Genomic DNA, 25,936 nt, shown 5'->3' with positions numbered 1-25,936 from the left:
ATTCAGCACTTTTGGACACATAGAGGTGCTAAGTTTTTCGGTTTTTCCAAGATGGCGGCCGAACCACGTGACACATGACGTCATCATTAACAAATTTTATTCCCCATGGAGAGTTCTTTACAATGAGCCATGTCTAAATTTTTTCTGTTCAGCACTTTTGGAGATATAGTGGTGCAAAGTTTTGCCGTTTTTCCAAGATGGCGGCCGACCACGTGACATATGACATCAGCATTAACATATTTTATTCCCCATGGAGAGTTCTTTACAATGAGCCATGTCTCAATTTTTTCTGTTCAGCACTTTTGGAGATTTCGTGGTGCAAAGTTTTGCCGTTTTTCCAAGATGGCGGCCGACCACGTGACTGATGACGTCATCATTTACATATTTTATTCCCCATGGAGAGTTCTTTACAATGAGCCATGTCTCAATTTTTTCTGTTCAGCACTTTTGGAGATATGGTGGTGCAAAGTTTTGCCGTTTTTCCAAGATGGCGGCCGACCACGTGACATATGACGTCATCATTAACATATTTTATTCCCCATGGAGAGTTCTTTACAATGAGCCATGTCTCAATTTTTTCTGTTCAGCACTTTTGGAGATACAGTGGCACAACGTTTTGCCGTTTTTCCAAGATGGCGACCGAACCACGTGACTGATGACGTCATCATTAACACATTTTATTCCCCATGGAGAGTTCTTCACAATGAGCCATGTCTCAATTTTTTCTGTTCAGTACTTTCGGAGATATAGCGGTGCAAATTATTTCGGTTTTTCCAAGATGGCCGCCGAAACACGTGACCGATGACGTCATATATTGGGCACAGTCTATTCCAGGGCAAGACGAATATGTGTGCAAAGTTTGGCGATTTTCCGTGCAACGGTGTAGACGCAGTGCTGCAAACAGACAGACAAACAGACAGACAAACAGACAAACAGACAGACAAACAAATGAAAAATCGGTCAGAGACCGAGGACTTGCCGGAATGTACTTTTTTATCGGCCATTTAGGACAAATATGGCGGCCGAACCACGTGACCGATGACGCATCATTAACATATTTTATTCCCCATGGAGAGTTCTTTACAATGAGCCATGCCTCAATTTTTTCTATTCAGGACTTTTGGAGATGTGGAGGTGCAGAGTTTTTCGGTTTTTCCAAGATGGCGGCCGAACCACGTGACCAATGACATCATCATTAACATATTTATTCCCCATGGAGAGTTCTTTACAATGAGCCATGTCTCAATTCTTTCTATTCAGAGATATGGAGGTGCAAAATTTTTCGGTTTTTCCAAGATGGCGGCCGAACCACCTGACATATGACGTCATCATTAACATATTTTATTCCCCATGGAGAGTTCTTTACAATGAGCCATGTCTCAATTTTTTCTGTTCAGCACTTTTGGAGATTTTGTGGTGCAAAGTTTTGCCGTTTTTCCAAGATGGCGGCCGACCACGTGACTGATGATGTCATCATTAACATATTTTATTCCCCATCGAGAGTTCTTTACAATGAGCCATGTCTCAATTTTTTCTGTTCAGCACTTTTGGAGATATAGTGGTGCAAATTTTTGCCGTTTTTCCAAGATGGCGGCCGACCACGTGACATATGACGTCATCATTAACATATTTTATTCCCCATGGAGAGTTCTTTACAATGAGCCATGTCTCAATTTTTTCTGTTCAGTACTTTCGGAGATATAGAGGTGCAAATTTATTCGGTTTATCCAAGATGGCGGCCGAACCACGTCACTGATGACGTCATCATTGAGGTACAGTATATTAGAGGGCAAGACCATTATGTGTGCAAAGTTTGGCGATTCTCCGTGCAACGGTGTAGACGCAGTGCTGCAAACAGACAAACAGACAGACAAACAGACAGACAAACAGACAGACAGACAAACAAACGAACAGATCAACATACTTGCCGGAAAATTTTTCCGGCAAGTAACAAGACTCGAATGCAATACCCTCTCCTCTGGCGAGGGTAATCAGGAGATTACCAAGGCATTTTGGAGCACAATGTTCAACCCAGTGTCAGAAAGCTGTGTCTCCGTCGAAGGTCATGGGTCTTGCAGCAGGACAATGACCCCAAACACACTTCAAAAAGCACCCAGGAATGGTTCAAGACAAAACGCTGGACTGTTCTGAAGTGGCCAGCAATGAGTCCAGATCTAAATCCCATTGAACACCTGTGGGGAGATCTGAAAACAGCAGTTGGGAGAAGGCACCCTTCAAATCTGGGAGAACTGGAGCAGTTTGCACAAGAAGAGTGGGACAAACTGCCAGTAGAGAGATGTAGGAAGCGCTTGACTGCATTTATTTTGTCCAAAGTTTGTGCTACCAAATATTAAGTCTCGGGTGTCAATAATTCTGTTAATGCCATTTCTTTTTATTTCCTGATTTAAAAGGATATATTAAGTTCTGAATCAAAAACAAAGGATCTGTAATATTAACAGTGAAATAAAGAATTGTGGAGACAAAATACTTTTGTCAATTTCAACTTACTTTTAGAGAGAAAATTTGAGTTATTTGAAAAAAGTGCAAGGGTGCCCAATATTTTCGGCCACGACTGTACATATCCATTGAGGGCGTCTCAAAAAGATGTTTACAGGTTTTAAAGGGCATCTCAAGAGGCTTTTTGAATTTGCCACGCTGAGCGCACAGGAAATATTATATACATATTTACGTATACATGTACAAAATAAAGTGATCCTTTTACAGCCACGATTAATCCCACCTTCTTGAGGAGTCAGCAAGGTTGAGTTTTTGGCCCAATTCTTTCATGAACTGGCTAGTCAAGCTTTAAGTTTAACGAAGTTAGTTCAAGCACGAATTAGTCCTTGAGCCAACCGGCCATTTTTTGAAGTGAATGCTCCGGCGGGGGGAGTAATTCTCATTATGATTTTCCATTAGACCAATGTCTCAAGTGTCAGAAAAGGTGTGATGGACATCTGAGAACGGTAGCTTAGTGCCCGGATGGACGCCATCTTTGAAACCACCCAGCTCGAAAATGCCCATTTGGTGGGGTACATTGTTGCACGTGTATCTGGACTTCTATACTAGCTATCGATGTGCGGTTGACGACTAAATATACGTCCGATGTGTACCGTCTAAATAAAAAATAATATGAAGCATTTTGTTTTAGATTAATTATTATAAAAATCAATTATCGAAAAAAAATCATATATTTTTCAATATTTTATTATTAGACTTGTACTTTTTTTAGTGAAACAACACTGGTATGATTTTCCAAATTATGCATTGTGCTACACCGTTTATCTGTCTATAAAAATAACTCAAAAACTAAAACATATCATCCACCACGAGTGTACACAAAAAATATATGAAAAGGCATGCACTTTCCACAAACCGAAACTATGTCAGTTGGAATTTCCCGCCGATAATCAACCCACAGAACCCAGTGCCGAAAGTGACGTCAGTCTATTCTATATCTATATTCTATATTCTATATCTCAGTCTGAGATTTGTTGCGGTGACCTGATTAATTTCTGAGGGGGGGGGGGGGGGGGGGTGGGTGGCTTAAGAACTAAAAGTGAACATGTTAGATGGCGCCACATACAACTCTATTATAGAGTTGTATTGTGGCGCCATCTAACATGTTCACTGACTTGGATGAGTATGTCTATGTAAGCTGGCGAGCTTTTCGGATATCGGAGTAATCTAACGTCAGTCTTTTTGTTCTTTCAGCTGAGATGGCCGGTGTCGAGGCGAAACGGGCGAAGATTGAACCTGAGTCCGGAACGTGCATCCTGTGCAGCAAGAAGTCGCCACTCTCTGAACTAAGCAAGGCAGCGGGCAACAGTTCTTGGAAGACATTGTGTGACGCAGCCGCAGTTAGAAACTTTTATCCAATTCTAAAGCTAGTCCAAGAAGGCGCAGTTGAACTTCCTAATATTCCAATATTATACCATAGGGCTTGTAGATCAGACTTCACTCACAAAAACCACCTAGCTACTTTGACCAATGCAGCTAGAAGTTCTTCAGTTGATACTGGCGATGCGGTGCGACGGCGATCATCACGGGAAGAGACAGGATCAACTTCAACGGTCTACGATGATAAATGCATTTTTTGCCAGCGTGCTTCAAAATTCATAAAAGGCAGTCGTACCCGTGAAACAGTTGTCTTGGCTGTTGAACTTCGAGCAGATAAGACAATAAGAGATGCTGCGACAGCTCGCAATGATGAGAGAGTTTTGGCATTGACTACACGAGATATGGTTGCAGCTGAGGCTCACTACCACTTCTCCTGCTATAGAAACTACACACGGCCCCAAAAACCTCAAGTAGAAACTGACATTGAAGATAATATCGAGAAAAAAGAAATGATACGATGTATATTCAATTTCATTCGCACTGACTTGTTCTTGAACCCGAGGATTGTTCCAATAGTTGATGTTGCAACAGATATCCTGTCTTCAGATACATTTTCAGTTGATGTTCGTGACTCCATCAAGAAGAATCTGCAGCGCACATTACAAAGAGAGTTTGGAGAATCGCTCATCTTCTTCAATGTGAAACACCGTGTATACTTGATGCCCGATAATCTGACAAAGCGAGAGATTGCTGCAGAGTGCATAAACCTGAAAGCAGAAGTGAAAGCATTTGAACGAACGGACGGTGAAAGTAACATTGTGCGTGCAGCTACTTCACTGCGACACCAGATCAAAGATGCTCATTACAATGAACGTTGGCCGCCTCAGCCAGCAGAACTCACTTCAGATTACGTGAAGATACCAGATTCTCTTCGTGTATTTCTGCATACTTTGATTTGCGGGAGTGGGGGTAGCTCTGCGCGTGCCGACACACTGGTATGGTCGATGGCTCAAGATATCATCAATGCTGTACACCGGGGTACCATCAGAACATCGAAGCATGTCCTACTTCCGTGGGTCATGAAAACGCTCACCGGTAATACAGAGGTCATCAGAATATTGAATCGACTCGGGCACGGATGTTCGTACACAGTTCTGGAAGAAATCGAGACAGCGCTATGCATAGACAAATTAGCAAGTGTGGAGAAAGATACAGTACCACTTCCGTCACATGTGCACCCTTCGGTCCCGACTGTATTAGCATTCGATAACATCGACAGGCTAGAGGAATCGCTGAGTGGTGGCGGAACATCGCATCGCGTCAACGGTATCATCGTCCAACCGAAGTCGCAGTCGTGTTTGCCGCCCCAACCTCCATCGGCAGTATCCAAAGCAGATAAGAAGCGATCTATCCCGTCATCCAGCGATTTAGTTCCAATATACAGCGGTGGGAAACGAGAGGGCCCACCTGCAATCAAGCCTGCAGATCTTTCTGACACTCTTGCAGGCGCAACATCCCTTGCGCAGCGCCGAAATCACGTATGGATTATGACTCGCATGCTGGAACCATGCGACCAGACAATCAGTTCGTGGACTGGTTTCAACATCATGACTAGAGATCGTGTTCAGGTGACGGAAGATGTAGTTGGCTACCTGCCGACTATAAACGCGCCTGCCACAGATATGGCAACAGTGCAAGAAATCCTCAGAGAAGCTCTGAACATCATGTCATCACTTCAGCTTGAGCGTATACCGGTGGTGCTAGACCAGGCACTATTTGCTAAGGCGACCGAAATAGCATGGAAAGATGTCGATCGATATGGAAGAATCGTGCTCATGATGGGGAACTTCCATACCATCTGTAACTTCATGTCGAGCATTGGGAAAATGTTTGGAGATGCAGGCCTTCGGGATGTAGCTGTTGAGTCAGGAGTAATCGCTGAAGGTTCCATCAACAGGGTTCTGGAAGGCAAGCAATACAACCGTGCTGTGCGACTCCACAAGTTGATGTACGAGGCACTAATGCGCATCATTTGGAAGGGCTTCCAGGTGTGGATAGAAAGCAATCATCCTGACAAGGAACCCCAGATTCGAAGCACTGACCTCAAAATTCGCAGCATCAAGGAGGATGTTTGCCACGAGACTCTCGCTGCTGCTCTCGATGATGATTCATGTGTACAGAGCTTTGACATGTTCGCGAAATACCTACATTTTCTGCGAACCAAACATGGAGACCTGGCTCGCTTCTGGATGATGTATATTGATATGGTAGAGACCCTGCTGGGGTTGATTCGTGCGGATAGAGAAGGCGACTGGATGCTTCACTTGGCTTGTGTCAGAAGAGTGATCCCTTGGTGTTTCGCAATGAACAAGGTGAACTATGCTAGATATCTACCAGTGTACTATGCACAGATGACGCAACTCCACGAAACATGCCCCGAGTTGTACAGGCATTTCAATCAAGGCTACTTCTCCGTACAGCTTAGACCAGGGAATCCATTTGCCAGAATCGCTGTTGATCAGACAACAGAAGAAACAGTAAACAAAGATACGCAAACAGCTGGAGGAACACGAGGGTTTAGTCTTCGACAAGGGGCTGTGTCACGATACTATCTAACTGCAGAAAATCGGGCTACTGCACTGAGGCAACTACGAGAAACTATCCTTGTGAATGGCAGCGACACATCTCACGCCAAGCACCCTGACTTGTCTACTTCTCGCATCAAACGTGATGAGTCTGGCGTCACAGCTATCTGTGATCTACTGGAAAATGACTGGACCAATCCATTCGCCGATGATCCGTCATGTCTTCTCAGTATATCTACCGGAGCGGCTGCGAGGGAGGACGTTTCTAATGACCTACTCAACACCCTGCAAAAGGGGGAAGCGGCATATCAAAGCTTCCAGAAACGTCTTGAAGAGGGAACAGGCTTTCATGACACATTGAACAAGCTAAACTTGAAGACCTTTGGTAAGATCAAGCAGAAAGTTGTGAAGGGCACAAACAAGGAGATCGTCCTGAGAGCTGACAGACAACTGTTTGCCACCATGATACTCATCGCCAAGACAAGGAACCTCGACATGCAACTTGTCCTTTGTCACCCACTAGGGCCGTTACCATGGTCTTTGGCAAACGTTGATGGGTCAATGAAAAAAACGAACAAAGCTGCACTTGCGAAACACATGGAAGGTCTTGTGGAACCAGCCGAGAACGTTGACAAGCGAAGTGCAACAATAATTGATGCGATGGCTCTCATACAAAAGATGCATGGCGAGAACGACACGTTCGAAGAACTATCTGACCGCATCCTTGCTGCAGCGCTTCACGCTGGTCAAGGCAGTGAGCGCATCGATGTTGTCTTTGACACATACACAGAAGAATCCATCAAAGCAGCTGAGCGTGTGAACCGCGGTTCAAATGAAGGCATCAGTTTCAGCGAGATCAGACCCGCACACAAAATCATGAACTGGCGGCGTCTCCTTGCTTGCAGCCAGACAAAGGAGAAACTGGTTGTGTTTCTGGCGGAGTCGTGGAAACATGAAACAAATCGCGAAAAGCTAGGCAACAGAACACTGTATGTCACCTGTGGTGAAAAATGTCTGGTACTGACCCGCGATAGGTGGAAGTTGGTGCAAGCACTCGAATGTAGCCACGAGGAAGCAGACACGCGTATGTTTCTCCACGCAAAGCACGCCGCTACCCACTACAAGACGATCATCTTAGTGGCAGATGACACCGACGTTCTGATCATCAGTCTTCATCTCAGCAGAACCATCGATAGTCAGCTCTTCATCAGACGAGGAACAAAGGTTCGAGTCAGAATGATCGACGTTGGAAAGTTGGCTGCGGTATTGGGGTCTGGAGTTTGCAGTGCATTGCCAGGGCTTCATGCATGGAGCGGGTGTGACACTGTGAGTGCTCTGGCTAGCCAAGGAAAGATAAAGGCTTTGAAGCTTGTGCAAGCGAATGAGCTGTATCTTCAAGCATTCACAGATCTGGGATCTTCGTGGAATGTACCAACAGACGTCTTCAATAGCATTCAGGCCTTCACGTGTCAGCTGTACGCCAAGAACACGAAGATCGTCGGTGTTAATTCGCTCCGTTATCACATGTTCTGTGCAAAGAAGGGCCAGATCGAATCTGGACAATTGCCGCCTTGTGAAGACTCCTTGATGCAGCATACGCTTAGGGCCAACTATCAGGCGGCTATCTGGCGACGCAGCCTTGAAAACCTACCAGACGTCCCAACACCATCAGCAGGACATGGTTGGGAACTCGATGATGGCGGTTCGCTCACAATCCGATGGATGGCGGGTCTACCAGCTCCAGATGTCGTCTTGAATCTCATCTCATGCACATGCAGAAGGACGTGTCGACCGTCAGATTGCTCCTGCATACTGAATGGGTTGAAGTGCACTGTTGTGTGTAAGCTGCAGGGATGCTCCAACATGGTGCAGGATGATGCTATCGTGGCTCAGGATGCCAATGACTCTGATGGCGACTCTGATGATTAACTTTGTGTGCACTGTATATTGTATAGCATATGTTGTTCTCTATTATAATGCAGGCCAAATTGCCTGAAAATCTTTATAGACAGATAAACGGTTTAGCAAAATGTATAATTTGGAAGATCATACCGGTATTATTTGACTAAAACATGACATGTTCAATGATACCTCCGCTTGCTTATTAGGAATATACATCGTATGGTGTTAAAATCAGCTCCATACGTCTTTCCAAACTCTAGTAATGAATAATTAATATAATTGGCGGCAATTTTGAAATCCAAGATGGCCACCAAAGTGCAGATTTCCTATGTAACAATTTCCGCCTGCTTATTAGATATCGTATGGTGTTAAAATCCTCTCCGTACGACATTCCTAACTTGCGTTATCGTCAGAATAGATAATGCCAGCGGCGGCCTAAGTCATTTTATGCCTCTTTACATTTATTTGTTGTAAACTCGTGGTGGATGATATGTTTTAGTTTTTGAGTTATTTTTATAGACAGATAAACGGTGTAGCACAATGCATAATTTGGAAAATCATACCAGTGTAGTTTCACTAAAAAAAGTACAAGTCTAATAATAAAATATTGAAAAATATATGATTTTTTTTCGATAATTGATTTTTATAATAATTAATCTAAAACAAAATGCTTCATATTATTTTTTATTTAGACGGTACACATCGGACGTATATTTAGTCGTCAACCGCACATCGATAGCTAGTATAGAAGTCCAGATACACGTGCAACAATGTACCCCACCAAATGGGCATTTTCGAGCTGGGTGGTTTCAAAGATGGCGTCCATCCGGGCACTAAGCTACCGTTCTCAGATGTCCATCACACCTTTTCTGACACTTGAGACATTGGTCTAATGGAAAATCATAATGAGAATTACTCCCCCCGCCGGAGCATTACTTTTGGTCTGGCTCAAGGACTAAATTTGTAACTTGTTCAGGGTGCCGGCAATAGCTCGCCTACTCTTCCCGAAGGACACCACGGGGTCTTACCATCCACCAACACAGGACACCCAGTTAACGTTCATCCGAGGGACGACAGATTGATGGCCATTGACTGACGCACACACATAATTCTCTAGCAAAGCAAGTTGTAGATAAATCAAAAAATGCATATTGATTTTAATGCTGCATTAGAGCTGTGTAACATTAATGTGGTTTTAAAGTTTGGTTTAATCAATCGTTCCTCGCATCCTTTTGTAGATGCAAACATCATTGTTGCACATATATCTTTATGCTGTTCAGTTGATCAGAGGAATCAATAATGATGTTTAGAATTCAATAACCACTTCACACTTGCCTCAATTGATCGAGATATGTACATAAATGACACTGAAAGACACAATTTGGAATGTGCGGTTTAAAGAAAATAAAAAAAAATAAAAAAACAGCCCTTGAAAAGGAAGCAAAACAAACAAAAAATCATCACATTTGCCACAGCATATCAGAGGTGATTCGTTTAAGAATTTCCACCTTGTGGCATAAACAAGAGTTCTCTCTGGATACTGGGGTCCATCCCCGCTGCCTGCTTCCTTGTTGGTGTTATATCCGTTACCAAGGTAATTTTGTTGAACACTCCTCTCCCGAAATAATCCGCAACGACAGAAAATCCATCCTTCGAGTGCTCCAACTGAAAAATAAAACAGGAGGAAAAAACTTCGTACAAGCTGGATAATATATATATATATTCTGCAACTTGTTCCACTGATATTTTAACAGGCAAAACTATCCTCCTCACCTTCATATGAGGTCGGCTGGGAAACGTTAATGGAACAAGTCTTTGGAGAACTGACTGGACCTGCTTGACTTTCATCTGTAGCCAATTTGGAAAGGATTAGCAATTTGATTAAGGTGTCAGCGACACCTTACCAAGTCTTTGTGATCTTTGTCCACTAGTTAACGATGACCAGACTAGTATAGAAAGCAGAAAGTATGCTGCCAGAGGGACGGCACATCTCGTTAAGCAATGCCCTGTGTGCGAAACACAAATCTGACAGCTTATAGTCTCACCGGCAATCGAACCTAGACTAGGCAGCTCACAGGTAAGTGTGCTACCTCCGCACCATCCCATTACACAGACTCTGCAACTATGATGGAAAAGAAAAGTTCCAGATGTCCAGTCATTTTGAATAAAACAACATACCTTGTTGTAAAACTGCTCATACAAATTGTGGGTTTGCTCTTGTGCTTTCAGAAGGTCCAAAACTTTGCGATTTTCAGGGAGGCAAGCTGGACATTCGGAGTCGTTTTCTGCATACGTTTCAAAGCAGTGCTGGTGATATGCGTGGCCACAAAGAAAATTCACCGATGGCAACTCCAGTGGGTGTTTGCAAACACTGCACTTGGTCATCTGAAAAATCTTCGCACTGCACAGACAGGAAAACAAGTGCTTCGATCACAAGAGCATCACAAGGCATTTAAAGGTATATAAAGGTGTTTCCTGCTATATTGGGATGGAAACGGACGCCAGAAGCAGAAGACGGGAATATTTTTTCATTTTTGAGAAAAAAACGTTTCAACGGACGAGGAATCCGGAAAAACAAGTAAACTTTGGTTTTGCCTTTTCTTGCAGCATCCCAAAATTGACAAAATTATTTGCAAGAGCAAATGGCAATGTGATAACGAGCAAAATCTGCCAGCAACCCTCTTCTGGTGAAACTGGCAAAATCAACACTCTTTGCTCACCTTCACTCCTTCATTGCTCTTTACTCCCACCTCTGGAACAAACTCCCCCACTCTCTTCAATCCCACTCCTCCCTCCAGGTCTTTAAAACAGCTGTTCACCACCATCTATTATCTTCCCCCATCCAAAGCCTTGATCTCTTCTACCCCCGTTAATTCACCCCAGATCCTTTTTTTTTTAAAATACTGAATTCTTTCTTCGAAGTGCTAGCAGTGTCCATGTGTTCCCCACCCCCCCCCCCCCCCCCCCCCATTGTAGACGAGCAATTTTTTGGTATAGTTTGTGCTTTGGGCCCCTGCTGACTTCTCTTTTACCCATGGACAAGATTTTTTTCTCATCTCAATTCAATTGCACTCCCTTTTCTTCTGAAAGTTTCATTCCACCTTCTCCAATTCAACTGCACAGATTTCATAATCACCCAGGAATCAAACCATTCACCCAAAGCCTTAAATATTTTGCCAACAAAAAGATAACGTTTGTAAGGAATGCACACATTCAGTCAGACTACAATACAGACCTGGACTTCAGCTCCTGGACCTGATGTTGGATGCCTTCCGTTTCCATTTCAAATTGACTGATCATTCTTTCATTATCGGCAATTTCTTGCTGTTCCTGCTGCAATCGTCGAATAACATAATCCTTTACTGAAGCCAAAGTTGCTGTCGAGTTCCGAGCCAATGTTTGCACGACTGCAAAAGGAGGACAAAATTAAATTACACAATGATACAATCTCACAAATACAGCAGTCCTGTTATAAGGAGAGTGCGGTAACAAGTGCAGTTATAACCAACGGCATCTTCGGTGGTAGACGCGTCTCTTATGCCGCCATTGAAAGCAGCATTGTTGTCTCTTCCTAATTCACCACAAAAGTGATTGTCTGTGTTCTAACTTGCCCATTTACACAGGGACAAGTGAAATCAAAACAGATTGTTTTCATGGAATTGTATTTTATGTTTTTTTTTGTATACTGAATCGAGGCTCGTGAAAGAGCTAACATTTATTTCACAAACAAATCAACCAGACAAACAAAATATACAAAAAGAGGGAGCGGAAGACAAGATGGGGAGAGAAGGGGAAGCACACAACCACAACATTTGAGAGCAGGGAGAAGTGTGGGAGGGAGAGGACTTGGGGGCAGGAGGCGTGGGAAGGGGAGAGGTATAAAACACCTTCATCACCATTGATGAAGACCAGAAAAAGCACAGGGCCCAGAACACTACCTTGGGGAACTCCAGCCTGAACAGGAAGAGGAGATGAGAGAAACCCATTCAGGGCCACACGTTGACTACGACCAGAGAGGAAGTCCGCCAGCCATGCGTGGAGATTTCCATGGATACCAAAGGAGGAGAGTTTGGTGAGCAGAGCAGGGTGCCAGACCGTATCGAAGGCACGTGAAATGTCAAGGGAGACAGCTCTAATTTCCTGTTTGGCGTTGAGGACCTCCATCCATTGTTGAGAAAGCAGAAGCAGCATGTCCAGAGTAGAGTGACCAGGTCTGAAACCAAATTGATGATCAGAGATCAAGCCATTGGAGAAGAGGAAAGATTTCATATCTGAAGCAATAATGGATTCCATGACTTTGCTGATAATTGGGAGAAGGCTGATTGGTCTGTAGTTGCTAGGATCTGTTTTTGCACCTTTTTTGTGCAAAGCGGTGATGTTGGCTGATTTCCAAGCAGATGGCAGATGACCTTGAGCAAAAGAGAGGGTGAAGAGAACAGAAAGAGGGAGTGAAAGAGCGGAAGAACATGATTTTAGGACCCGTGGGCTGATGCCGTCAGGACCAGTTGCAGAATCAGAGTCGAGGGTTGACAGAAACTTTTCCACCTTGTCAGGAGGAAAGGACACAGAGTCCAGGAGCAGCTGGGTACGACTGGGTACGGTGGGTACAGAGAGGGATGGGTTTGGGACACAAGATTTAGAGGCAAACACAGAGTTGAGGCATTCAGCTTTTTCACGTGCGGAGTCAGCCGTTAAGTCGTTTGAGGTGAGGGAGGGGATGGTGGGGGAACAAACACCAGAAACAGATTTGACCAGACGCCACCAGGATTTGGAAGAGGGAGACAGATAAGAGAGTTCGGTCTTGAGAACGGTGAGATATTGTTTCCTGGCTCTCCTGAGGGTGGACACACACTTGTTTCGGGCTTTGTGAAAGGAAATGAGATTTCCTTCCGTTGGATTTGCTTTCCAGGAGACGAAAGCAAGTTGTTTCAGGGCAACAGCCTCACCACAAGATTCCGTGTACCATGGACGGGAGGAAGGGTATGACAACTGAAGACGAGATGGGATAAATCTGTGCATGAGAGAGAGCAATTTACTTTGAAAGAATTCCCAGGATGAGTTGATGTCAGAGGCGGTAGAGATGGGAGACCAGTCCAGATGATTGATGGCTGCTTGAAGACCGACAGGCTTGAAGGCCTGACAGCATGAGAATCCCCCACAATGTTTCCAGACAATTCAGTAAAAGCATGCCAAGTATATTCAAAGGGAAATTCCATAATTACCATTTATTACAATTACTGGACTGAACCACCTTGAGAGGCCATTTTTTCCCCGCAGAGCAGGGTTTGGCCTTTTTCGAGCACCGTGGTCCCCTTTTTGAAACAATGTTTTATGGCCGGATGCCCTTCCTGCCGCCAACCCTGTTAGTCGCCTCTTGCGACACACAGGGAATTACCAGTGAGCTGGTACTCGATTTGCCGACCTCGGAAGGATGACGGGCTGAGTCAACCCCCCTGGTGTTAATTCAGTGATCGACCGGGATTCGAACCCAGGATCCTAGGATCCCAAGCCGGCACCCTAACCGCTAAGCCAACACACACAAACAATTACTGGACTATTTATTTCAATTAGAGGAAGAGAATTACTGTTGTGTTTACAATTTATTATTACAACTAGAAACACCCAAAAGTGTGTGTGTGTGTGTGTGTGTGTGTGTGTGTGTGTGTGTGTGTGTGTGTGTGTGTGTGTGTGTGTGTGTGTGTGTGTGTGTGTGTGTGTGTGTGTGTGTGTGGTTTCAGGGAAGAAAGCAAATACATATTTGGAGGTTTGTTGAAGGGGGAGGGCCAAGGTGTCAATCCTGGACCCACTTTGAACTGGAGCTAAAAATAGGGGCAATACCAATGGGCATTCACCCGGTAGAATATTGTCAAGTCCGTAGTCGATGAACACCAGCCTTGGACGAATAGCCGGACGGTCTTTAATTCCGAGGTGAACGGCCGAATTATTGGCAGTGTTTTTTTAATGGCGCGTGCGGAAGGTGCTTACCGGAAGGCGAAGGTGCTTTTATGGTGGAAGGCGGCGAGGTGTTTACCTGAACGAAACACATGGGTTGATTCTCAAAACCCACGAACAAAGAAACACGACACAACAAATAAAAGATGCCACAATAATGATTTAATGAAAATAAATGCAAGACGAAATAAAGGTTGAGGTAACTAAATTTCCTAACATGAGAATCCCCCACTCAGACACATATACGAACAAGGGGAAAGATAAAATAAAAATAAATGTTCCCTTTTTAAACGGCTGGCACTCCGCTCTGGTCCAAAATGCGTTGAGGGGCTTGCTGGTTGCTGCCGCAGAAGCACCCCAAAAATGGCGCCGCGCATCAAAAACACCCAGGCATGAAGTAAGCAGCCAAGACGGCCCTTCCTCGCTTCCCCCGTCAAGTGTCACGCAGACCCCAGCTTCCGCCGAAGAGCACCACAGTCCAAAAACACCCCTCCTCTAACAGGGCAAAGGTTCCACAAAGCTCCAAAAAGTTCTTCCTCCCTCCTCTCGAAGACGTCACTCTGACCAATCCTGAGCCCCATCGAATCACCCCGTGTCTCCACAACCAATGACAAAGCTCGAGGCCTGGCCTGACAGTTACGATCCTTTGGAGGCGGGGTTTAGTTGTCGATCGACAAGGTTCGGGCTTCTGTCGGCAATTATGCCGGCTATGGTTGGTTAATGGACGGGTGTTGTTAAAAACTTGAGTCTTTATGGCCGGCCTTGATATAATTGTAAAAACATAGGGAAAACCCACCGAGGGCAACTACATACTGGGGTGGAAACTAATCTTAACCTCTATCGAGTTACCATAGCTTGACCCCTCATGTGAAGACATAAGCTCCAGTTACAACTTGAGCTCCAATTTCCCTACTTAATACATCGAGATGTCTCCTACTCGTCCACGGTCCATGCTATACCTATACGATCCTATCTCCACTATGGTAATCCATCATCTACCCCACAAACGTAATAATATGATAACCAGGGAACCACTGGTAGGCATGGATGACCCACAAAATATTAACGGAGAAGAAAGTACATACCTATTTTGGCGGGGGGAGGGGGTGGGTAAACACATAAAACATTTTTTCTAATGCTGCGAACAAACTTTGGTACATCACAGTTGATGAAGGTTGTGGTCGTTTCATCTTAATCATGTGTGTAGCTCTATTGGTGAGGGGGGTAGGAGAGGACGGGTTAAACCTGGATCCACTTTGACCACCCCACTAGACCCCAATTTTTTAATGCCATGAACAAACTCGAGTTCCAACATACCAAATATCATTTTAGCCAAGATTGGTTACAATCCCATCAGCAGTTTCGGAGAAACTCAAATGAAGAGTGGAAAAGCGGGAGGGCCGACGGGAGTTGTGGGAGATATGTTGAAGGCAGCAGGAAGTTGGGGTGTGAAGAGAATGACAGAGATCTGTAATCTGGTGGTGAAAGAAGGTCGCATTCCAGTGGATTGGGAACTGAGTACCCTCGTCCCTCTATACAAGGGGAAAGGTGACCCTCTGGAGTGTGGCTCGTACCGAGCGATAAAGTTATTGGAGCATGGAATGAAGGTATTGGAAAGGGTGTTGGAGAGGAGGATAAGGAAGAAAGTGAAGATCGACAAAATGCAGTTTGGATTTATGCCAGGAAGAGGAACGACAGATGCACTTTTCATTGTGAGGCAGTTGCAGGAGAAGTACATGGAGAAGAGGAAGAGGTTGTTTTTTGGGTTTGTTGATCTGGAGAAAGCATTCGATAGGGTTCCACGCAAAGTATTGACATGGGCATTGAGGAAGTTAGGAGTGGAGGAATGGTTGATCAGAGTAGTGATGGCAATGTACAAAAGAGCGCGCACAGCTGTAAGGACGAAGGACGGGAACAGTGGTGAGTTTGAGGTGAAGGTGGGAGTGCATCAGGGGTCGGTACTAAGTCCACTACTATTTGTAGCTGTGATGGAGGTGCTGGCTCAGAACGTAAAGGAGGGTTTACCGTGGGAGTTGTTGTATGCAGATGATCTGGTGTTGATTGCGGAAAGTAAGGATGGACTGAAGGAAAAGATGAACAAGTGGAAGGAATGTATGGAGACAAAAGGTCTGAAGGTGAATATCAGAAAGACGAAGGTGATGGCAAGTGGTAAAGCATGTGGTGAGGTGGAAAGAACTGGGAAGTGGCCGTGTGCTGTGTGCAGGAAGGGTGTCGGAGTGAACTCCATTCAATGTACAATGTGTGCTGAGTGGGTTCATCAAAAATGTAGTGGTCTGAGAGGGTCATTTACCAGTGTGGCAGCTACATTCAAATGTAAGGTGTGCACAGAAGGAGCTGCAGATGGAGGAAATGTTGAGTTGGATTTTGGAGACGGCGTGAAGCTGGAAGGTGTGAAAACATTTTGCTACCTCGGAGACATGCTGAATGGAGAAGGTGGATCAGACTCGGCAACGGTTGCTCGAGTGAGATGTGCATGGAAGAAGTTTCGGGAACTGAGTGGCGTGCTGATGAGGAGGAGAGTGTCGCTGAAGCTGAAGGGAAAGGTGTATGCTGCATGTGTGAGAAGTGTTATGATTTATGGGAGCGAGACATGGGTAATGAACGTAGAGCAGCAACGAAGGCTGGAAAGGGTGGAAATGCAAATGGTTCGATGGATGTGCGGAGTGTCGTTGAGAGAGAGGAAGACAAATGATGAATTGCGAAAGATGATGGGAATATTGCCTGTGATTGATGCTGTGAAGAGGAACAGGTTGAGATGGTTTGGTCATGTGTTGAGGAAGGATGAAAGTGACTGGTTGAGAAGAGTGATGGAAGTTAATGTAGAAGGAAGTAGAGGACGGGGAAGACCGAGAAAGACTTGGCGAAAGATGGTGGAAGAAGAAATGCGGGCAAGGGGGTTAACAAGGAGAGATGCAGAAAATAGGGCAAAATGGAGAAGATTGTCATGGGGACCGCAAGGCTAACCCCCGCTCTAGCAGGGAAAATGGCCTTAAAATGCATGTTGTTGTTGTTGTTGTTGTAGTTTCGGAGAAGTTGCAAGTGTTTACTGACGGACTCACAGACGGGCAACGCTTCATCACATAAGCTCCCCGGAACTACGTTCCAGACGAGCTAGAAATAAAGGTTGGTTTGGGCGTTTCATAGCACAAGGTCACCATTGCCCTGATTCACCCAAACTATTTCCTGCTTGTACCGTATTACGTCACAAAGCTAACAAGCAATTTTGATGCCAGAATTCTCCGAAAGGAAAGTCCATTTGGCAAGGCTGCACCCAGGCATCACAATTTGTACAAATCACACGCAACTTACCCAACAATGGCAACATCAGGTTGTTCGAATCAATGTGCTCCAAAACTTCCACAATGTATGGTTTGCAGTTCTCTTCCTTGCCAGCAAAGTAGCCTAAAACCTGTTCCCACAATCCACTCTCTTTATCCCCAAACTTTTTACAAGTTTCTATGACGTGCGCGTAATCATCGTTGTCCATGTGATACTGAACAACCTGTTGGTAACTGGGAAACATAGAGCAAGACACACAAGATTTAAAAATAAATAAATGAAAGCATTACCATGTCACTTATTATTGCATTACTCACAGTTGCCCTGGTCCCTGGTGTTGGGCTAGCGGCTAGGGTGCCGGCTTAGGATCCTAGTGATCCTGGGTTCGAATCCCGGTCGATCGCTGAATTAACACCAGGGGGGTTGACTCAGCCTGTCATCCTTCCGAGGTCGGCAAATTGAGTACCAGTTCACTGGTAATTCCCTGCTTGTCGTTAAAGGCGGCAAAAAGGGTTGGCGTCAGGAAGGGCATCCGGCCGTAAAACATTGCTTCAAAAAGGGGACCAAAAAAAAAACAACAACAACCACGGTTCCCGAAAAAGGCCAACCCCCGCTTGCGGGGAAAAATGGCCTCTAAACGGTTGTTTTTGGGTTTGGTTCACAGTTGCCATATCTTGCCTTTGGATAAATCACAAGCTCCCGAGAGATCAATTTTCATAATGTAATTTTAAAAGTTACACAATCAAGAACAAACAAGAACTAGAAAGAGCAATCAGAGATTGCAAACCCTCGCGAGGACGTGTTTTTAGTGGTTTTTAAGGCTTTTGTGTTAAAACAAATATGGCGGCCGAACCACGTGACCGATGATGGCATCATTATTTTTTTTCTCCACCAATTTATCCCTACATGATGCTCAAGAAATTTCATCTTGATTGGATGAAGTTTTGTACTTGTCGAATTATGACGTCATAATGGAGGCACCTATGACATCATCATTAACATATTTTATTCACCATGGAGAGATCTTTACAATGGGCCATGTCTCAATTTTTGGCGATGCAGCGCTTTCGGAGATATAGAGGTGCAAGGTTTTTCGGTTTTCCAAGATGGCGCCCATACCACGTGACCTATGACGTCATAATTATCATTAAAAAACATTATACAGGTGGAGTTGCACCGATGGTGAAAATTTCCTGTGAATTGGATCAACGGTTGCAGAGAAAATCATATTTATTCTGTGCAGACAAACAAACGGACTCGAATGCAATACCCTCTCCTCAGGCGAGGGTAATAACCGCAACAACATCCTGTGGTACAATATATATATGGAGATGAAAAGCTGGATGTCATCGGCGAAGCAGTGGAATTGGAGACCATGACGGCGGATTAAGTGACCGAGGGGGGACAGGTAAAGGATGAAGAGGAGGGGGCCAAGAACTGAACCTTGGGGTACACCTTGGGGGAGGGGAGCAGTGGGGGATTTGCAGTTATTGATGGACATGAACTGGCGTCTGTCAGAGAGGTATGATTTAATCCAAGAAATTAATTTTTGATAGATAAAGGTGATATAATATAACAAATTTCATGAAACATTTACATTTTGTAGTCCATTGTATAATTTAAATAAACATGAATGCAAATTTTGCATGTGGAAAAAGTAAGTACACCCCTACATTTATCATAATACCGTAGAGATCCGTAACAATATTATATATATATATATATATATATATATATATATATATATATATATATATACACGGTGTGTGTGTATGTATATATAATTTTATATATATTTATATATATATATATATATATATATATATATATATATATATATATATATATATATATATATATATATATATATATACATACATACATACATACATACATACATACATATATATATATATAATATATATATATATATATTGTGGATTTGAGAATTGTTGTAAATATCACCCTTCGTAGTGTAAAGGTCTAAGGTCGTCCTAGTTAAATCCATATACATGCACGTAGCAAATCATATATCCTTCTAAATAGTTATTTCCTTATTATGTGTATTAGTTTAAGGCTGTGTCTTCCATTAATTGACACTGCATTGCACCGAATTCAAATAAGATAGGTCCCCTTTCGTTTCGATCCCAGCGGTGCGAGTGGTTTTCTATCCCAGCGGTGCGAGTGGTTTTCTATCCCGCAAGACGCCATTGGCCATGTGCTCTGTCTCGGAGAAGAAGGGGGGAGGAGCCGCCAAATCACGGGCGTGGCCCGCCCCCTCGTCACCAGGTGGAGCCAGGAAGCCCTCGCGTCCAACCAGGACTCAGTGGGTATGGCTTGGTAGGGCGTGTGATATAACCCGCAGCGCGACGCCCCCACCGAGAGATGAGTGAGGAGAGGCGATCAAATAAGAAGGGAGAGGCACTCGGCAAGTTCACTTGAGTTTCAAAGGGGGTCACGCATTGCGAGCGAATGCTATTAAGAGAACGCATTGAGCCACTGAAGAGCGCATTGTTCACTGTTATCAGTACTGCTTCGCTTGTTACATACTCGGCTGAACCGAGAGGGTAACCGCCAAAGCCGGCCTACCGTTGCCCTGTGATAGTTCCGCACACACCAAACGACGTGCGGGGAGCTCCCGCCGTCTGGTTCATCTGCTTCGCGGTGCGAGTTGGGGACTGGAGAACGAGCTACCTGGATGCCATACCCGAACCATCTCCTCCAGCCAATCCTACCTGCATTCTCCCCCCGTGTAAGTCTGACTGTCGTCCGTCTTCTATGTTGTCCTGGGGGTTAAGTAAGCTTGTATAGGTAAGTTAGAATTGCACTGTGTCTTCTGGTCCTTCCATCCTTTGTCTTTATTTTCTTTTCTTTCCTTCTCCTTGGTTCTTTTGATTGTGTACATAATAGTTAGTAATAAATTATATTTGTATTTCCTACCTTCGTTCTTCTTCTTCATGCTCGTCCGGTCGTCTTTGTGATTTCCCCATTGAAAACCTGTGGCGCGATTTTGGCCAACGTTTCAGGATCGGGCTTAGTCTCTGCTAATGGTTCGTGCCGCGGTTGCTAATCCGCTCGGCAATTAACATCTGTCCGCGGTCGCGAACGGGGTTGCGCACCTGCCTCTCCGGAGGGAGCTTGGGCAACTTCAGGACTCACGTCGGTCAGTCATAGACAAGGGGATTAATCCCCCCTTCTTAAGGGGAAAAAGGCCGACGTAGAGATCCGTAACAATCGGTGTCAGGAGCGAGATTCGGACCTGAAGTGCGCTTAGCGCACTCAAAATTATGAGTGGCCCAAAATTTTATTTTATTTAACATCCTAAATTTAAAATCGTGCCATGGATAGTCAAGGCGATCGGGTGCCGGTGGGAGAATTAGAGGGTTTAGAGTCGACCCAGGACCCCGGGGAAATGTATATGGGGGAGAGAGAGGAGGAGAGCAATGGTGATGTGGTTGCGGGGGTATCAGGCACACGAGATGGCGGCGCCTCGCACATGTCGGCGAGAGCCACGGCCTTTGTACCAACGGTGGAAGACATGCAATTATTTCTGGCTGAAATGAGGGCCCTATTGGCCGAGGAGAGGAACAAATCAAGGACAGAAATGGAGGGAATGGAAAGCAGAATGATTGGAGTAATGAGGGCCAATGGAAAGCAATTGAGAAATCTAATTAAAGAAACTAATGAGGGGTTGGCGAGGGGGCAAGCCGCATATGAGGTGAGGGAAGCCGAGAGGGAAGACATTGGCCGCAGATCGTGCGAAAGGGTCCCAAGGGTGCACAACGAGGTAAAGCAGGTCGATAAGCCCTGGTTGAGCGAGGTGGAGGAAAGCGCGGGTGAAATGACTGGTGTAGAGATCGCGACCCGGGGTTTGGGGCAGCCGGCGACCGCTGAGGTAAGAGAGGGAATTTTAATAAAGCCAGCTGTCGTCAAAGAAAAAGTAGTGGGCATTGAAATTGAAAAGACCGGGGACTTAGAAAAGCACTCGCGGCAGGGAAAGATGGAAAATGTGCAAAGTCCCTGCTCACATCACGATGCTGTGCTTAACCCAAATGAAAGTTTGCAGGTGTTGGAGCAAAGAAGAAGAAGAAGCGCCCAGGTGAGTCGTGCTGTGTATTGTGCGGGGAGATTTTGCAGGAGGATGTTTGGCGCAGAAAGAATTTTCGCGCGCTTGGGATCGAGGAAGCATCCGGGCGTTGGTGAAGGGTCCCCTGTGAGTGGAAATGGCGCGCTTGTGAAAAAAAAGTGTGCATCGGGGAATGAGCGTGTTACAAAGCGCGAGTGTGTAACCGAGTGCGAGCGGGAATGCACGTCGGAGTGTGACACGGAGAGTGAGTTGGTGGTGGCGCGAGTGCGAGAGGGCACATCGGAACGCGTGTGAAACCGAGTGCGAGCGAGAATGCACGTCGGAGTGTGACACGGAGAGTGAGTTGGTGGTGGCGCGAGTGTGAGAGGGCACATCGGGGCGCGAGTGTGAAACCGAGTGCGAGCGAGAATGCACGTCGGAGGGTCTGTGTGAAACAGAGTGTACGGAGTGCGACACGGAGAGTAAGGTGGTGGTGGAACGTGTGCGAGAGTGTACATCTGAGTTGGTTGTGGCGCGTGTGCGGCAGGGCACATCGGAGCGCGTGAGTGGGTGGATGCAAGAGTGCACCCCCATGAGTGGTACGGAGTACGTACCGAGGGAGAGTGCGCAAGACGGTGCGCGAGGTGTGTTAAGGAAGTGTGCGAATGGGGAGAGTGCGCAAGGCGGTGCGCGAGGTGTGTTAAGGAAGTGTGCAAACGGAGAGTGTGCACAAGAGGATGCACGAGAAAGGTGTGTAACAGGGAGTGCGGTGGTGGAATGGACGGAGACAGAGTGTGTGGGATGCACTGGAGGCGCCGAGACGCCGGGTTTGGTGAGTGTGAAAAGGGTCGCGTGGTGTGAGCATGCAAGTGAAGCATCGACGTTAACCGGGTTAGCAGTTCGGGCGACGGATAGCCGAGGCGAGCACTCCGTGCGCGGTGCGTTTTGTTTGCAGCGAGGACCGGCCGGGACCGTAAGCGCATCGCTCTTCAGAGCGTCGCGCACGAATCGGGCCGGGTCCCGCACTGAATGGTCGGTGCCGCGTCAAAGCGGCGATCGGCGCGATTCCGGGGGAGGGGTGCCAGGTCGAAGGGATCGGAACGGTGCCCCCTGGTGGCGGGGGCGGGGTTCCGACCGGGCGAGATTGAGCCATTGGGCCAGCGACCGCAAGGTGCCGCGCCGAGATAGTGCGTGGAATCTCGGCCCAACGAAGCCTCCTCCCCAGAATCGTGAATCCCGGACGGACTCAACCTGCAGGCGACCAAACCACCCGAATTCATTGCTCGGCTGTGCAGAGCCGAGCTGTGTAATAATGTAAAGACGCACCGAGGCTCCAGTGAAAGGACATTTGGTAGGGATAGGCAATTTGTGATTGGAAAATTTTTGATTGGCTGGAATTTGATGAGCGAAATTTATAGTAGAAGATGCCCGATGTGGTGGGATGGCAACTCTGCCATCCCTCACAAAATGGGGCACATGAGCGCGAGCTATGGGGTTTATGGCAGCGTAAGCTCGCCGAGGGAGGGTTAGGATAAAATGATAGGGATCTAGAGAAGAATGACCATAGGTAACTGGAGATTTAGGTAGCGACATTGGACAGGTAGTTGGGGACATAGAGAGGTTAGAATGGTTGTTAATGACGTGGGATGTGCTTAGTTTAAAGGGAAGAAGGGGAGCACCAAGTTAGCAGGAAACCAGGTAAATCAGATGATGCCGTGTGTTTGAGAATCGGAAGTGTATGAAGCAGCGTATGAGGAATAATTGCGATTGTGAGTTGTATTGAATGATTGAAGAAGCCTGGGAGGAAGGAGGGTGCAGGAGGCACCAGGTGTGATTGCACAGGTGTGCAAGTGAACAAGTGTATGGAGCAGTGTATGAGTGAGTAATGGTGATTGTGTGTTGTGATGACCAAATGGTCCTGGAGGAAGGAGGGTGCAGGAAGCACCAGGTGTAGGAGTGATGGCACAGGTGTGCAAAAACAGGTGTATGGAGCATGGTTGTGTGGAATACATGGAGTATGGAATATATGGAGTATGGAATGGAATGAGTATGGTGGAAACTGTGGAGTGGAGTGGATATTGCGAAGGTGTGAATGGGGGAAAAGTGGACCCCTATCACGAATACCCGGGGAGGGTAGTTTAAGAGTTAGGTAGAGGGAGTAGGTAAATTGTGGTTGGATATTGGCATCTGTGGTGCGTGTGGAAGAATGGTGTTTGGATGGGTGCATTGGTGTCGTGGAAATGGCTGGGCGTGTGGCCTGTTAGTGTGTGTAGCTAAATGGGCACTCCACCACTGTGAAGATGTCGGCCAGGTGAGGCCGCAGGTGGGCTCTGGGAGCCGTTAGAGTTGTGGATGGGGCCCGAGGATCCGGAGGACGGACCCGGGTAGCCCAGTGCCAGAGAGGGCACCGAGTGGGGAGAGCGCCAGAGGGCCTTCCCCAGGTAGATAGGTTAGGTAAGGAGCAGGTAAGCTCGGAGGCAACTGCAGTGGTGGAGGTGTGCAGGTGGGTAGACCTGCTGGGAGAGCCACACGACCCAGTCCTGAAATTGTGCAAAGGCACAGGGAGTTGAATCGGGGGAGTGAGACCCCAAATTGATGAAGCACCACAGTTTGGTCAATGGGAATTTGGTTCTTAAAACCGCATAGAGTGTAAGATGGCCAATGGATTGGCAGGGAAAGACCCCGGGTAGTGTAAAGTGTGTTAATGTCATTTAGAAGGTAGATAGGATAGAAATCTCCTTGCACCATCTACATCCACTCACCTGAGGTAACGACGGTACACCGGTGCTCCACACCGTGCCATGGTTTGTTGGTTTTGATTTTTCTGTGCAAATGTTTGGATTGTGAGACGCATCATGACGTGGGTGTGACATTGTGCTTTGTTGTTCCATCTCTCCCTCCTTATGAGGATTGATGATGAATTGGTGATGGCAAATTTTGGATTAGAGGGATTGTGGTGACGAATTTGGTATTAGGGGAAAGATGGGGAAGACGAGACAGTAGTGATGAATTTGTAAAGGTGTAGATTTTTGTACATACGGGGGTATGGGGCAAGGGTAGAACAGGTGACGGGTGGGGTGACGTACGATAGGGACGAGCTTTTCTCCGCTCGGTCTCCAGACGCACCTCACCTTGCATTGCCTTTATTGATGTGTACCCTTGTGACCTTACCCCTCGCTAACCTGCCCTCTCTGTCTTCCTTCCCCGACCCATGGATCGTGCTCTCTGGGCACCGAGGGGAGCGTGCGGGGAGTCCGCCATTGTGTGCCCGAACCCCCGCAACCAGCTGCTTGCATCGATGCACCACTTATGGACAACATGTCTGTGGCTGAGCACCACTCATGGACCCCACGGGTTGGGGCATGGCCCCTCTGCTGGAACCGGCCAGGTTGGCCAGAGTAAGATCTTGCTTGCGGACCTCGGTAACGTGGCACCGATGCCATACAGGTGAACCACCCATAGTCAGCCCCTGTGGGCCATAAATAAAAATGGACACGTTCTGTGCTTTTTATTTTTATATCCACCAAATAGGCCGCAACCAAGAAGATAAGAATGACAACATCAGGAAGAATAATGGCCAGCAGAGGGAGCCGAAGAAGAAGACCAGCACCAGGGGTTTGTTTATTTTTGTGTGAACTGTGGTGACTGTGCACTCTGGTGCGTTTATGGTGCTTTATGGTGCTCTTTGTTGGTGCTGGTGCGTCGATGCAGTGCAGGCTGTCTCCCCCCCCAAAAGAACAATCACAGGTCCTGGGTTAGTTTTGTAAATACCATTAGCGTCAATTGTAAATAATTCTCCCCACCGTTCATGTATAGTTTGAAGACAATTCCGCAATTCGGTTAGCTGTGGGCGTAAATCTGTTAGGCAGGGTGCAATGCAGCAGGGGGACATACTTATTTGTGTCTTAAAACTGTCACACTCAGGGTCAGGTCAAATGTAGAGGGAACTTCACCTACGTGCCACACTAAAGTTAAAGTTTTATAGACCCGAGTACGTGCCTAGAGGATGAGGGTGCAGTGTTGTGGATTTGAGAATTGTTGTAAATATCACCCTTCGTAGTGTAAAGGTCAAAGGTCGTCCTCCTAGTTAATCCATATACATGCACGTAGCAAATCATATATCATTCTAAATAGTTATTTCCTTATTATGTGTATTAGTTTAAGGCTGTGTCTTCCATTAATTGACACTGCATTGTACCGAATTCAAATAAGATAGGTCCCCTTTCGTTTCTATCCCAGCGGTGCGAGTGGTTTTCTATCCCAACGGTGCGAGTGGTTTTCTATCCCGCAAGAC

General features: G+C 46.0%; 1 protein-coding gene across 8 annotated transcripts in view; it reads right to left on the bottom strand.

The window, feature by feature from the left end:
* Positions 1–9,461: 9,461 nt before the first annotated feature.
* The window catches only part of VPS11 (VPS11 core subunit of CORVET and HOPS complexes), a 151,266-nt gene continuing 134,791 nt past the window's right edge, over positions 9,462–25,936 (bottom strand). For all 8 annotated transcript variants that reach the window (XM_078774966.1, XM_078774967.1, XM_078774962.1 and 5 more), the window contains 4 exons: positions 17,607–17,809; positions 11,560–11,731; positions 10,503–10,725; positions 9,462–9,989 (listed from right to left, as the gene is read on the bottom strand). In XM_078774966.1, the coding sequence (XP_078631092.1) occupies positions 9,819–9,989; positions 10,503–10,725; positions 11,560–11,731; positions 17,607–17,809 (769 nt within the window). In that variant the 3' untranslated portion in view covers positions 9,462–9,818. The remainder of the gene's footprint in view (positions 9,990–10,502; positions 10,726–11,559; positions 11,732–17,606; positions 17,810–25,936) is intronic.

Source organism: Myxine glutinosa, chromosome 3 (assembly GCF_964187855.1).
Source record: "Myxine glutinosa chromosome 3, kmMyxGlut1.1, whole genome shotgun sequence".
Taxonomy (NCBI): domain Eukaryota; kingdom Metazoa; phylum Chordata; class Myxini; order Myxiniformes; family Myxinidae; genus Myxine; species Myxine glutinosa.
This window is presented reverse-complemented; position numbering and strand designations above follow the sequence as displayed.